The sequence below is a fragment of the Ranitomeya imitator genome, chromosome 3 (genome assembly GCF_032444005.1).
Source record: "Ranitomeya imitator isolate aRanImi1 chromosome 3, aRanImi1.pri, whole genome shotgun sequence".
Lineage (NCBI taxonomy): Eukaryota > Metazoa > Chordata > Amphibia > Anura > Dendrobatidae > Ranitomeya > Ranitomeya imitator.
The window spans coordinates 61,965,103-61,979,989 of NC_091284.1; the positions used below are offsets into that span (position 1 = coordinate 61,965,103).

The 14,887-nt window shown below is 43.6% G+C and overlaps 1 protein-coding gene across 1 annotated transcript in view; it reads left to right on the forward strand.

Annotated features, from left to right (window-relative positions):
* The first annotated feature begins 257 nt into the window (after window positions 1–257).
* LIPI (lipase I) overlaps window positions 258–14,887 on the forward strand; it is a 104,955-nt gene continuing 90,325 nt past the window's right edge. Inside the window, exon 1 of the mRNA XM_069760910.1 lies at window positions 258–448. Within this exon, the coding sequence (XP_069617011.1) occupies window positions 382–448 (67 nt within the window). The 5' untranslated portion in view covers window positions 258–381. The remainder of the gene's footprint in view (window positions 449–14,887) is intronic.

Sequence of the window (14,887 nt, forward strand, 5' to 3'; positions counted from 1 at the left end):
ACCTTTGGGATCTTAAGAACTTACCTGACCTAATTGCTCTTCTGATCTATACTTCATCACCCTCTGGAATCTGTTGTCATTGGTGATAATTTCTCATGAACACCCAGAAAAAAATTATACTGTAAAGTGGAAATACAGGTTCCACTGCAGCTGCCTGATTCCAGACAGTTCATGGTTAATTGAAGGTGTGATGAAATCAACTGTCTTGAAGTTGCCCATCCCTAGTAAGGAGGAGTCCAGGTAGGCAGCACCTAGAAGCTGTCACTTGAAGGTTCCGCTCTTCCTGCCTGTCACCCTGTGTGCTCAGATCCAGACTTTCCTGTGCTCGTTGTGCTGCCAACACCTCTTCTTTCATGAACTCTGTGAACATTAGCTTCACTTATGCAGTTAAAGTTGTGCCTGGGTCTCTGCTTCCTCCTCCTCTGTCATATCTGCTATGTGAAACCTGGTAAGGATTGTTACTTTGTACTTTAAACTTTATATTCTGGAATTAGAATTCTAATCGTCTAGACCTGTATAATGTGTGATCAGGATTGCCCAGATGATAGTGCAGACCCATTCTGCCGCTGATGCCATAGTGGCGCTATTTATGGGGGGCTGTATTTTATGACTGGCATTCTCAGGGGCCGTCGCTGTTCTTCATCACATTCTCATCCATTCACAGACTAGACTGTTGTCTCCATTCACATATTCAGGGAGCTATACATTGTATCCTCTGGGGAACTGCAGCCAGATGTTGTATGATAGTCAATAGTTTTTTCATCGTAAATGCTGGAATGGTGGCAGCGTTCCACAACCTGTAGATCACAAACACTGGAAGTTTCACAGATGCAGAAGAGTCACAGGTTGCAAAACACGAATCTGAAGAGTGTTGTACTCCTGAACTCTAGGGTTTTATACAGACATGTTTTTTTTTTTCTTTTTAAACTGACCAAGTTTCAGCCACATTTTGGATCAGAGTTTCAGCAGCATTTGCTCTATGTTTCAGTTTCTACCATCAGTGATTTTTCTCATATGCAAAAAAAACTAATTACAGAACTTCTCCTACCCATACCTATGTTGGCATCTTTGTGCTGTTTCAGCTTCACAAACCCATACAATCGTATCCGTAATTTGTCAGTGACATACGTACGTGATTTTTGTTTTTTCTGTGAAGATGCAGTCTGCAAAAAAAAAAAGTTGACATGTAAACAGCCCCAAAGTCTAATAAGTGTGAAACACAGATAGAAAATGTAAGTGAAAACCAGACATCTGAACTAGGCCATAGGGCAGGAGAATGTGAATCGGATTCGCAGCAGATTTTCTATCTGGATTTTCTTTATACTTGCATATTGACATCCGTAGCTGGTCAATTTATAACGTGGGTCTTCACCTTTTGAAAACCAATGAAGTCTGCAGTAAAGTCACAACTTTTCCCTAGTGATGTATACACGATTCGGTGTTTATTTTCACACTGCTGATTTTCAAAGGTGAAAACTCTGCGATGTATCCAGTCCATGTGGATGTACCACGAAAGCTTGAAGGGTGTACATAAATAAGAGCATATAAGACTTTATTCACACAAATGTGCAATTCTTTGTATGTGAAGAAGAAATCTGTTCAAACAGGATGGCTCATCCGCGTGCTATCCATTTCTAACGGAGCCTGATAGACTTTGGCCAAGGTTATGCCACCTTGGTGTGTCCCTCATCTCCTTGCTATGGCCCACCTCTCTCTCAGACCCTTCCATGAATGTTAACCTTCTTTTCTTAATTTCCTTCACCTTGAGTTTAATATCCCATCTTGGGTAGCTGTACACTTCCTCCACCAACCTGGAGACTCTGTGTCTCATCTTGTGAACTGTATTCATCCATCTGTTCTTTCCCGACAGTCTTTACAAAGGATCTTGATATCATGTCTTCCCTGGTTAGTACTTTAAATTACATTCAGGTTACTTTTCATAAACACATTATATTGAGATGACATAATGACATGCTGCTCAGGTGGTATCACCCCCTAAGGGTTGTAATACAATGAGATTTCTTGTGCTCTCGGGAGTTTTTGTACTTTAATATACTGTAAACATTGATGGAAGCATCTTGATTACCATTTTTAAGAGCCTTTTAGAAATTGACCAATGGCCTAGTAATTAGGGAACTGCTATGTACAGGAAAAACATGTTGTTATAATGCAAAATCATATAAACAAGGCTGTGGAGTCGATATGCCAAACCTCCGACTTCTCAATTTCCCTCACTCCCGACTCCTTGACTCCGACCCCACAGCACTGCCTCACTATCGAGCATGGACATAAAGTGCAGCACAGATTCATCTCAACTAAAAGCCGAGATTCTTAGATAAGGAACAGAACAGACATTTATAGGACATTCCATAACTTTCCCGAATTCTTACGAAAACATTTACATCACATGCTGCATTGTACTACTGTACACAATTTATTATATATTTTAGGAGTCGGTTCATTTTATTCCAACTCCGAATCCACCAAAGTGGACTCCACAGCTCTGGATTTAAACCAGTATTTAGATTTTTAAATCTGTATATCTTACTTTCCAGCCGATTGTACTTACGCACTTGATGACCCCGCTCTGTAAAGTCCCATGGTCTTCACTTTGTGGCTGAGTTGCTGCAGTTCCTATGGATCCTTCCACTTCTCAATAATATCACTCACAGGAGATGGGGGAATATTTAGGAGGGAAGAAACGTCATGAATGGACTGGTTACCCTGGTGGCTCCTTTTTCATGACCGTGCTTATATCGGTGAGTTCTTTACTAGAAATGAATGAACCCGAACTGTAAAGTTCAGGGTTTGTACCGGATACCTAGTGTCCGATGGTTAACTCCAACGACAGACTTTTCCTAGAAGTCCGTTTTAGAATTTAGAGAGAGACTGAGACTCTGTGGGGCTGCTCTCCTTCCTTTGGCAGCCCCCTAGACTTTACTATGACCATTGTACAGCACACAAGTTTGGGTCCCCATTGACTTCTATGGGGTTTGGGTAGAGTTCTGGTACCCAAACCAAACTTTGGATTAAAGTTCAGTCGAACCCGAACATCCACGGGTCCACTCATCTCTACTCTTTACCACCATTCGTTCTGTCATGTTAGTAAAGACAGACGGCATGGTGAGGGGCAGGCTTTTAAATGAGACAATGAAAAATCTGAATTCAATGATTAAGGTGCGTTCCAACAATTTTGTGCACGTTTGGTATCTGCATATCATACAGAAGTCAGAGCAGTGATAGAATTGTGAAGTGGCAGTGATTGCGCGGGATCAGTCAGTGTAACCCCGCCATACATCTATGTTCAGGTTTCTGTTCTTATGAACTTGAATTTCCTGAGCATTGTATTCACATTGTTTGATAGCCTGTGGGCTTATCTTTGTGTGTTACATTATGGGTGGATTTGTGAAGTCAGAGGCAGATTCCTGAGATTATTCATCATAGTTGTTAGTGTCACACTGTCAGGCCACATTCACGTTCAGGTCATGTTCAGTCTTTGCTCAGTATATTATATCAGTACCGTATTTTCTGGTGTATAAGACAACTGGGCGTATAAGACGACCCCCAACTTTTCCATATAAAATATGGAATTTGGGATATACCCGCCGTATAAGATGGGGGTCATCTTATACGCCTAGACATCTTATACGGCGTGTGGTTCCCAAGGTCTGGAGGAGAGGAGACTCTCCTTCAGGCCCTGGGATCCATATTCATGTAAAAAATAAGAAATAAAAATAAAAAACATGGATATACTCACCCCTCCGACTGACCCTGGCTCTCAGAGCTGCAAGCGTCCGCCTCCGTTCCTAAGAATGCAGAGAGTGAAGGACCTTGGATGACGTTGCGGTCACGTGAGCGGTCTGGTGACCGGTCACCTGCTGATTTTAATAGCCTGGGAAGCTCCATGGGTATTACCCCTTTCCCAGGCTATAAACATCTGCCCCCAGCTATCGGCTTACCCTCTTCTGGTTATGAAAATTGGGTGGGAGCCCACGCCATTTTTTTTTCTCGAAAAGTAATCTTTTATTAATTAAGTACATGTACAGTAAGCTATTCTATCCTGTCACTGTCCTGTGATTTAATTGTACGCGGCACATAAATTGCCGGATTTTACTCCATGTATTATATATATATATATACCGTATATATATATATATATATATATATATATATATATATATATATATATATACATATTGAAGAATATTTCCTTTGAAAATGATGTGTAAATGACTTAGAGAATTTAGCTATTTAAACATGAGCATGCTAAAATCGCATTGCAATCGGATAGCAATCGCACTATATTCAGATGTAAATCGCATGTTGGGTGTGAAAAATCGGATTGTACTCACATAAAAAACACATGACACTTGCAATACACTCGTCCGACTCTCTTGCATCAAAATCGGACCGATTTTAAAATCGCTAGTGCGAATCATTTGCGAGAAAAACGGACGAGTGCAATTTGATTAAAAAAATCGGATTGCACTCTGACCGCTGTCATTCAATGAGTTACATCTCATCTGCGATTTTTTTTCTCACCTCAAATCCGACTGAGAAAAAAATTGCAACATGATGCGATTTGCATCGTATCTCGGACGAGACTCGCCAATGCAAGTCAATGGATGCGAGAAAAAAACGCACAGCACTCGCACCATTCGAGTGCTGTCTGTTTTTTTACACACCGGTGTCCTTTGAAAAGCCGGCAATTCATGTGCGGTGTACAGTAAAATCACACTCGTGAACTTATGTTAGATTGGTGGACTGTACTGTTGAGTTCCTGCTCCTGAAGACAACAATCTCATCATGTAAATGAAGTCATGCTTTTCATACTTATGTTGTGTCATGTGAAGTGTGAACTGTGTAGTACGGTTTTAGGTGTATACGTTGTATAATGTGTAATGCATAAGTAATGTTTAGTGTCAAGTATAGAGTAAGATGTAGGTTAGGTTCAGGACATAAGGTAGTGATTATAGGGCAAGATAGACTTTGGTAAGCATTTTAGGGGTAATCTGGTTAATGTAACGTCTGTAAATGTAATACACAGTGTTTGTAAGAGAGATGTTCCCAGCTACATACTGTAAGGACAGACATAGTTAAAGTTTGGGACTAACCTATAGTGGAAGGGAAAAGCCCCAGTAAAAAGCGGCTCCTTCCTCATAGGCAGTCAGATAGGGAAATACGGTAACCAAGGATAAGTTCAAGTGCAGTGGGCTGCTAGTGCCAGCAAGAATCTATCGTTCGGGGCAGTGGGAGGCCTTACTAGAATCCTGCAACGTCCAGAGCTCAAATCTTGATACAGGTACTACAAAGAGTGCCTTATCCTCTGGCGTACAGAGGAAGATGGACGTGGAACTGCGTGATGGGAAAGTAACGGATCCTAAGTTCCCTGCGGAACTGGATGGGAAATTGCTAGGACTGACAGGAACAGAAAATACAAGAATAGTCCAAGAGGAACAAATAGTAATGCTGAACACTCACTGTATTAAGGAAACAAGAACTCAGAAGTGTTGTGCCCGATACCGTGTGTTACAATCTGATGAACTTGAACTTTCTGTTGTTAAAACGAACTGTGTCCCCTGAGTTATGTGTGGTGGCTCCTGGAGATGGAGGCCTGGAGAAAGCAGAGGCCTGTGGCCTACAAGTGAGTGTGATGCACTCCGCACCTGGTACCACATTGGGACTGGGAAACGATTTTCCTGTAAAGTGGCAGGGCGTTATGGAGTAGCGGCTTGTCCATGGCCTGCATATTCTTCAGCACATTGGAAATGAGCATCAGCCTGGCCAAGACCGGTCACCACTTATATCAGTGCCTAGCCAAGTAGTTATGTCCAGGGTGTTGAGAGAGAACAGGAATTATAACCAATGGGGTATAATGGAAGTGTTGAAATGGGGACCAGTGGAGGTTGGTCGAAGAGATCAATGTTGGCTTTTTTGTTTCTTTTGCCATTCCAATTCTTACAGGAAAAAAAAATAACGCTTTTCAAGTGGACAATCGCTTTCAGATTTTCAGATTGAAAATAAATGTTCTTAATTTGTACAACAAAAAAAAAGTCTGACATTGCAGTTGTAATACCACATTTGTTCACAAGGGGCTGATACACTGCAGGTTTTCTGGGTGGAAAAAATACAATGTATTATACTAATGACAAAGTGGATTTTGCTTCCAGTGTGGATGAACCAGGATGTCAAGTTGGTATTTTTTTAATATTATTATTATTTATTTATTTATTTATTTATATAGCACCATTGATTCCTTGGTGCTGTACCTGAGAAGGGGTTACATCAAACTACAAATATCACTTACAGTAAAGAAAACTAACAATGACAGACTGGTACAGAGGGAAGAGGACCCTGCCCTTGCTGGCTTATATGAAAGAAGGCAATATAATATTGATGTGGAAGGCATAGGTTTTTAATGGGGTCAAATAGTTAGAGCAGTAGGTGGTAATTACACAGACGATGTTTGACAGTACTGGGAGGAGATCACCTCTGGTCTCAGCCAAGTAAATAACACCAACCTGCTAGCCAATATTCTGGTGATGCTGGCCATAGAAGACAATTCAGGAATAACGCAAGGACATGTTAAATGTAAATACGTGGTCTGCCTGTAATAAGCAACATTTTTAAGAGTCAGGGTGAGGGCTCGTTCTGTCTGAGATGGGTTAGTGAATCCGGCATTGAGCAGGGGTTTGGCCATGATGACCCCGAAGGTCCCTTCCAAATCTAACATTCTATGATTCTGATTGTGGAAAAAACAGACAATACTCTTGACCAATGTTATTCAATGGGGCAGTGCAAACAAGTCATTTATTTCATTGAACAAAACTGTGTGAAAAAAATTGTACGACCATGCACTAGTTTCATTCTTAAATTGGATGAGACTCGGCCTATTAAAGTCTATGGGTGCATGAAAAAAAAATTGGATGCTGTACGGAGCCACAGTATAGCATTAGATTTTTACAGATATATTGCAGTTCTGTAACATAGTGAACTGTAAATGGTCCTGTATATGATTAATAATCGCTGCTGTTAAAATATGCGAGAAAAAAAGTTCTGTAATCTGGACCAAAAAAATGGACGAGTGCCATGCGAGTGTCATGCGAGTATAATGCGATTTTCAAACCTAGCATCCGATTTATATCCAAGTGCATTGTGATTGCTATCAAATTGCACTGAACCGACTTCAAACATTCAGGCCTAGGCCACTCCAGCAGTGCCTGAACCTTCACTTCATCTCAAACCCATCAATGGAGACAAGGTACCCCAAAAAACTCATTTTCTGTACCGCATACTGGCACTTCTCCAATTTAGCAAAGAGTGAGTTTTTGGTCAAAATCTGTAGAACTTCGCTGACTCGCTGCCAATGCGACTCCAGATCAGGTGAATAGATGAAAATATCATCCAAATAAACAATAACACTCCTACCGATCAGCGACCTCAGAATGTCATTAATGAAATTTTGAAAAAACGCAAGCGCATTAGTGAGGCCAAAAGGCATCACCATACACTCAAAATGACCTTCCGAGGTATTAAAGGCTGTCTTCCATTCATCGCCCTCCTTCACCCGCAGCAAATTATATGTCCCACGAAGGTCAATCTTAGAGAACCACTTCGCTCCGGTTAGTTGGTTAAAGAAATCCGGAATCAGCAGCAATGGGTCAGGATTGCGCACAGTGATCTTATTAATCTCCCGAAAATCCAGACATGACCTAAGGCCCCCATCCTTCATTTTGACTAAAAATAATCCTACAACCACAAGGGACTTAGAGGGTCTTATATGACCTGCAGCTAAACTAGTCTGTAGGTATTCCTTTAAGGCCTCTGTCTCGGGAATCGTTAGATTAAATAAACGACTCTTAGGAAGTGTAGCACCTGGGACGAACTCAATAGCACAGTCGTAATCTCTATGGGGTGGTAGAGCTTGCGACTCAACCTCCTGAAAATACCCTCCAGAAATCTTGAATGGCTTCAGGTAGCTCCTTCTTCACAACAGCAGCAATGTGAACATTACAACAATTACCATAACACCATTGACCCCAGGACCTTATAGTACTAGACGACCAGTCCAGTAAAGGATTGTGCATTTTTAATCAGGGTAAACCCAGGATGACTGGGCAAGGTAATTTAGCAAGGACAAATAAGTCTATACACTCCTGATGTTCCATATTCTCAATAAGTGGGAATCCGGTAACCTTTAGAGAAATACACCCCTGTTCCAGAGGAGTGTTATCAATAGCCACAACGGGAATAGGAGATGAAAATGGTTCAGAATCAAACTTATATTTGTCTAGGAATTGTTGATCAATCAAATTAATTGCAGAACCACAATCCACCATTACCTGAAAATCAATGAAATGACCATGATATGTGGTATTACCAGAAAAAACTCATGCAGACCGTAAAAACGCAATACGAACTGGATTGTTACTCCTACTGACCTTTTTTTTTTTCTTTCCTTATGTGAACCTCACATTGCTTAATAAAATGGTCAGCCTTACCATAATGCAAGCATAGCCCTTCAGAAAACCTCTTCTCCCTCTCCTGGGAACGAGAGGACATCGCCCCACGTTGCATCGGTTCCCCGCAGTCGACTGGGCTATCTTGAGAGACGGGGTTCAGCATTATAAGAGCCTTCTCTTCATTCTGTCTGCCTCTCAATCTTCTATCCACACGGATAGCTAACTGCATAGCAGTTTCCAAAGTATCAGGTGCAGGATATCCAATGAGCAAATCTTTAACTCTTTCACTCAAACCTGCTAAATACTGACTCTTGAGCGCTGGGTCATTCCACCTGACCTCTGCGGACCATCAGGTAAAAAAACAGGACTGGAAATCAAGTAGATGACAAAAAATAATATACCATATAAAATCAGTGAAGGCCAAAACGGATATATATAAAATTGCTTTTATTCTTTTTTTGGCAAATGGCTCTACAAAATGTGCCTGTACTTGTAATATTTAAAAATATATAAATACTTTGACAATAAGTAAATAGCAGGACAGACAAAGAAAAAAACTTCAAAGTTTATGTAGGACTTGGAATGGAAAGCATAGAATACCCTCAAAAAAAAAATATATGACTACGTCTGTAAGTCCACAATCATGTAGAAAAAACGATGTGCAAATGTGCAAAGAGATGTAAACATACAACAAAGAGATATATAAATGTGTATGTATAAGAATCGTTCATAATACAATTGAGGTGTGAATAAGGCCAAAGAAAAACCGCAATATTCAGGCTGGAAGCTATCCAGTGAAGATGGAAAGATGTAGGTCATATACCTATATACTACATATATTGTGCACCAAAATTGTAAAAGGGAAGTGTGAAGTATATCATATATAATAAAGTGCTAGATAAAAGAATCAATTCAATTAAAATGTGAATAAAACCAAGGAAAAAACCACACAATGTTCAAGCTGGAACCTGTCCAATGGAGGTGAAAAAATGTAGGTCATATGCCTATGTACTACATATATTTTGTATGCCAGAAGCAAAATATAAAAAGGGAATGTGATGTGTATCTTATATATTCAAGGCTAAAAGCCAATTGAGAGAAAGATGATAAAAACGTACATGCCAAAGTCCTACATGTGAAATATACTGAAAACGGAATAAAAGATCAATGATATATACCTTTCAGTACAGTAGTGTGCTCCTGTCAGTAGCGTAGCTACTGGGGGGTCGCCCCGGGCCCAGTCACATGAAGGGGCCCACTGGGAGCCAGGGCGAGGCCACTTCTGTGAGGAGGCAGAAAACAGCATAGGAGCACAGCAGTATGTCTGCTCCCGTCTGACGGAGACTCTGCACCTGCTAGCACAGTGGCCGGCTGCAGAGTCTCCCTCCTGCAGTGAATGGTATTGCCTGTCTGACCTGATCATGCTTTTCCTGGGCTGCAGCTCTGAATCTTGACTCTGTGCAGTGTGCACGCTGGGTCCTAGTGCCATTTCACTGACACATAGACACTTCCTGGTCCTGCCTGCAAACTTCATCAGTAAGTGGGGATGGAACTTATTAGCTTTACTAAATTCAGGTATGTCACTGTGAGGTGAATGTGAGACCATTGGGGTATTGTGGGAGAGGGGAGACAGGGCACTGGGGGGTGAATGTGAGACCATTGGGGTATTGTGGGAGAGGGGAGACAGGGCACTGGGGGGTGAATGTGAGACCATTGGGGTATTGTGGGAGAGGGTAGACAGGGTACTGGGGGGTGAATGTGAGACCAATGGTGTATTGTGGGAGAGGGGAGACAGGGCACTGGGGGGTGAATGTGAGACCATTGGGGTATTGTGGGAGAGGGGAGACAGGGCACTGGGGGGTGAATGTGAGACCAATGGTGTATTGTGGGAGAGGGGAGACAGGGTACTGGGGGGTGAATCTTAAGGTACCGTCACATTAAGCGATGCTGCAGCGATCTAGACAACAATCCCGATCGCTGCAACGTCGCTGTGTGGTCGCTGGAGAGCTGTCACACAGACAGCTCTCCAGCGACCAACTATGCGAAGTCCCCTGGTAACCAGGGTAAACATCGGGTTACTAAGCGCAGGGCTGCGCTTAGTAACCCGACGTTTACCCTGGTTACCAGCGTAAACGTAAAAAAAAAAAAAACACTACATACATGCATTCTGGTGTCTGTCCCCCAGCGCTGTGCTTCTCTGCACTGACTGTGAGCGCCGGCCGGAAAGCACAGCGGTGACATCACCGCTGTGCTCTGCTTTACGGCTGGCCGGCGCCGACAGTGCAGGGAAGCAGAACGCCGGGGGACGCGACAGACACCGGAATGTAAGTATGTAGTGTTTTTTTTTTTTACATTTACACTGGTAACCAGGGTAAATATCGGGTTACTAAGCGCGGCCCTGCGCTTAGTAACCTGATGTTTACCCTGGTTACCAGTGAAGACATCGCTGAATCGGCGTCACACACGCCGATTCAGCGATGTGTGCGGGAGATCCAGCGACAAAATAAAGTTCTGGCCTTTCTGCTCCGACCAACGATGTCACAGCAGGATCCAGATCGCTGCTGCGTGTCAAACACAACGATATCGCTATTTAGGATGCTGCAACGTCACAGATCGCTAGCGATATCGTTAAGTTGGCCAGTGTGACGGTACCTTTAGACCATGGGGGTATTGTGGGAGAGGGGAGACAGGGTACTGGGGGGTGAATGTGTGGCAATGGGGGTATTGTGGGGGAGGGGAGACAGGGCACTGGAGGGTGAATGTGAGACCATGGGGGTGTTGTGGGAGAGGGGAGACAGGGTACTGGGGGGTGAATGTGAGACCATGGGGGTATTGTGAGAGAAGGGAGACAGGGCACTGGGGGGTGAATGTGAGGCAATGGGGGTATTGTGGGGGAGAGGAGACAGGGCACTGGAGGGTGAATGTGAGACCATGGGGGTGCTGTGGGTGAGGTGAGGACAGGGCACTGAGGGGGTGGATGTGAGGTGATGGGGGTATTGTTGGGGCTGAAATGGGGGAGGGGGACAAGGCACTGGGGGCTGAATATTATGTTTTATGTTATTTTATTATATGTACTCCATCACATGTAATATTTGCTGTCTGGGGGTAGGGGGCTTTTGATACGTACCACTTGGGTCTTCTATGAGTATTAGTATAAGAAGCCCCATACAGTAACCAAGAGCTGCATCACATTTACAGCACCACTCCAGTATTTTTTTTTTATTTCACTGCTGGAGCGGAGCTGAAAATCCAAGTCCCCTGCCCCCTGTCTAAAACTCACCTTCAGGGCTTTTCATTGGTTTTCACCTCGGCTCCGTCTCCTGCAGTGTTTCATGGAGCGGTGTAGAGGTCACTAATCATGTAAGTCTATGGGAGCCTCGTTCTGGTATGTTCCTCGCTCTCATAGTATTACATTGAGCACTTGTGAGATAGCTTCTCACTTCTGGCCAGTCAGAAGCTACGCTCACAAGTTTGAGCCGCCACACTGCAGCAGTGCCACAAAATAGTGCGCTTAAAGCACCATTCCAGCGGTAGAAAAAAAAACCCTGCTAGAGAGGTGCTTTAATAATTTAATAATAAGCAATTTTTTACTATAAAGTTGATAAAGGCTTGGAATAAATGTCTGCAGTCACTTTATATGACTGCAGACTGCCAAATCATGATCGGGTGCTTTGGGCCTATCATACTATGTATAAGGGAACTGCGGGCCCATCATACTGTGTATAAGGGAGCTGTGGGGCAATCATACTGTGTATAAGGAAGCTGTGCACACATCATACTGTGTATAAGGGAGCTGCGGGCCCATCATACTGTGTATACGGGAGCTGTGGGCCAATCATACTGTGTATAAGGGAGCTGCGGGCCCATCATACTGTGTATAAGGGAGCTGCAGGTCCATCATACTGTGTATAAGGGAGCTGTGGGCCAATCATACTGTGTATAAGGGAGCTGCGGGCCCATCATACTGTGTATAAGGGAGCTGCAGGTCCATCATACTGTGTATAAGGGAGCTGTGGGCCTATCATACTATGTATAAGGGAACTGCGGGCCCATCAAACTGTGTATAAGGAAGCTGCGGGCTATCATACTGTGTATAAGGGAGCTGTGGGCCAATCATACTGTGTATAAGGGAGCTGCCGGCCCATCATACTGTGTATAAGGGAGCTGCAGGTCCATCATACTGTGTATAAGGGAGCTGTGGGCCTATCATACTATGTATAAGGGAACTGCGGGCCCATCAAACTGTGTATAAGGGAGCTGCGGGCCAATCAAACTGTGTATAAGGGAGCTGCGGGCCCATCATACTGTGTATAAGGGAGCTGCGGGCTATCATACTGTGTATAAGGGAGCTGTGGGCCAATCATACTGTGTATAAGGGAGCTGTGGGCCCATCATACTGTGTATAGGGGACCTGCGGGCTATCATACTGTGTATAAGGGAGCTGTGGGCCAATCATACTGTGTATAAGGGAGCTGTGGGCCCATCATACTGTGTATAGGGGACCTGCGGGCTATCATACTGTGTATAAGGGAGCTGTGGGCCAATCATACTGTGTATAAGGGAGCTGCGGGCTCATCATACTGTGTATAAGGGAGCTGCGGGCTCATCATACTATGTATAAGGGAGCTGCGGGCCAATCATACTGTGTATAAGGGAGTTGTGGGCCAATCATACTGTGTATAAGGGAGCTGTGGGCCCATCATACTGTGTATAAGGGAGCTGCGGGCCAATCATACTGTGTATACGGGAGCTGCAGGCCAATCATACTGTGTATAAGGGAGCTGCGGGCTAATCATACTGTGCATAGGAGCTGTGGGCCAATCATACTGTGTATAAGAGAGCTGTGGGCCAATCATACTGTGTATAAGGGAGCTGTGGGCCCATCATACTGTGTATAAGGGAGCTGCGGGCCAATCATACTATGTATACAGGAGCTGCTGGCCAATCATACTGTGCATAAGGGAGCTGCGGGCTAATCATACTGTGCATAAGGGAGCTGCGGGCCAATCATACTGTGTATACAGGAGCTGCGGGCCAATCATACTGTGTATAAGGGAGCTGCTGGCCAGTCATACTGTGTATAAGGGAGCTGATGGCCAGTCATACTGTGTATAAGGGAGCTGCTGGCCAGTCATACTGTGTATAAGGGAGCTGTGGGCCCACCATACTTTGTATAGTGAACTGTGAAGTCATTAAATTGTGCATATGGGAGCTGTTGGCCCATTACACTGTATATAGTTGGCTCTGGGGGTCATTATACTTTCTATAGTGGAGCTCTGTCAGCATTATACTGTGTAAAGGGGAGCATTGGGCTTATACTTTCTATAGAGGAGCAGTGGGAACATCATACTGTGTAAAGGGGAGCAGTGGGAACATCATACTGTGTAAAGGGGAGCAGTGGGAACATCATACGGTGTATAGGGGAGTTGTAGAATCATAATTTGTATAGGGAAGCTTTGAGCTCACCATACTGTGTATAATGGAGCAGTACATGGGGAACTTAGGGGACATTATTAAATGTTAAGTGGGCACTTAAGCATTATTGTTATAGGGGCACTCAGAGTATTGTGACCATCAAAGTTGCATATGGGGTATTATTACTTTCTAGGTCAAAAATGTGGAGGGCACTAGCAAAGGGCATTAATATTTTCTAGGAGGCAATTTTACTCTCTAGAGAGCACAAAGGAGTCATTATTACTATGTAAGGGGCACACAGTGGTGGCATTATTATGTGAGGAGCCGTTATTGAACCACACAGTAGGTGCAGTAATAGGGACACATACGGCAGCAGCGGCTCAGTATTGGGATATCAGCAGGATGAGGAGTTTGTACAGATTGGGGAAAGATGGGGACAGTGCAGGAAATGTGAGGAGTCAGATGTGTTGTCATGTCAGTGTGGGCCAGATGGAAAAGATGGGAAAGTGAATGACTCCATCAGAGAAAACGTCAGCTGTAAGTCACCATCTATGACTGTAGTGTAATCTCTTTCATGGTCTGCAGAACTGGTATCTACCACTATATGGTCACAATATGGCAGTAAAATCAATGTTTGTTTTTGTATATAGATTTATTTTCAATAACAGCGCGGTCATATTCTGAGGTTCCACTATATTCACAATTAGAGTGCGCAAACGTAGTTGTTTTCAGGGTTAGCTGGTTAGGGGCCCACTCAGGTGTTTCGCCCCCCCTAAGTTGAAACCCTAGCTATGCCTCTGGCTCCTGTCCATGGTGTTTCCGCCTGGTTTTGCAGAAGGTATCCCTTTCTCTTATGCAAGGTGCCAATACACTACCTTTGAGAGAGAGTTCATCACTGAACAGGAAATTTGCATATTTAAATTCTAAGAGAAGCATGGCATGGCCTACAAATCTCCTTACATCGACTTGGCATTCTCCACAAGGCGAAACATTCTCCCTTAGACTATCTT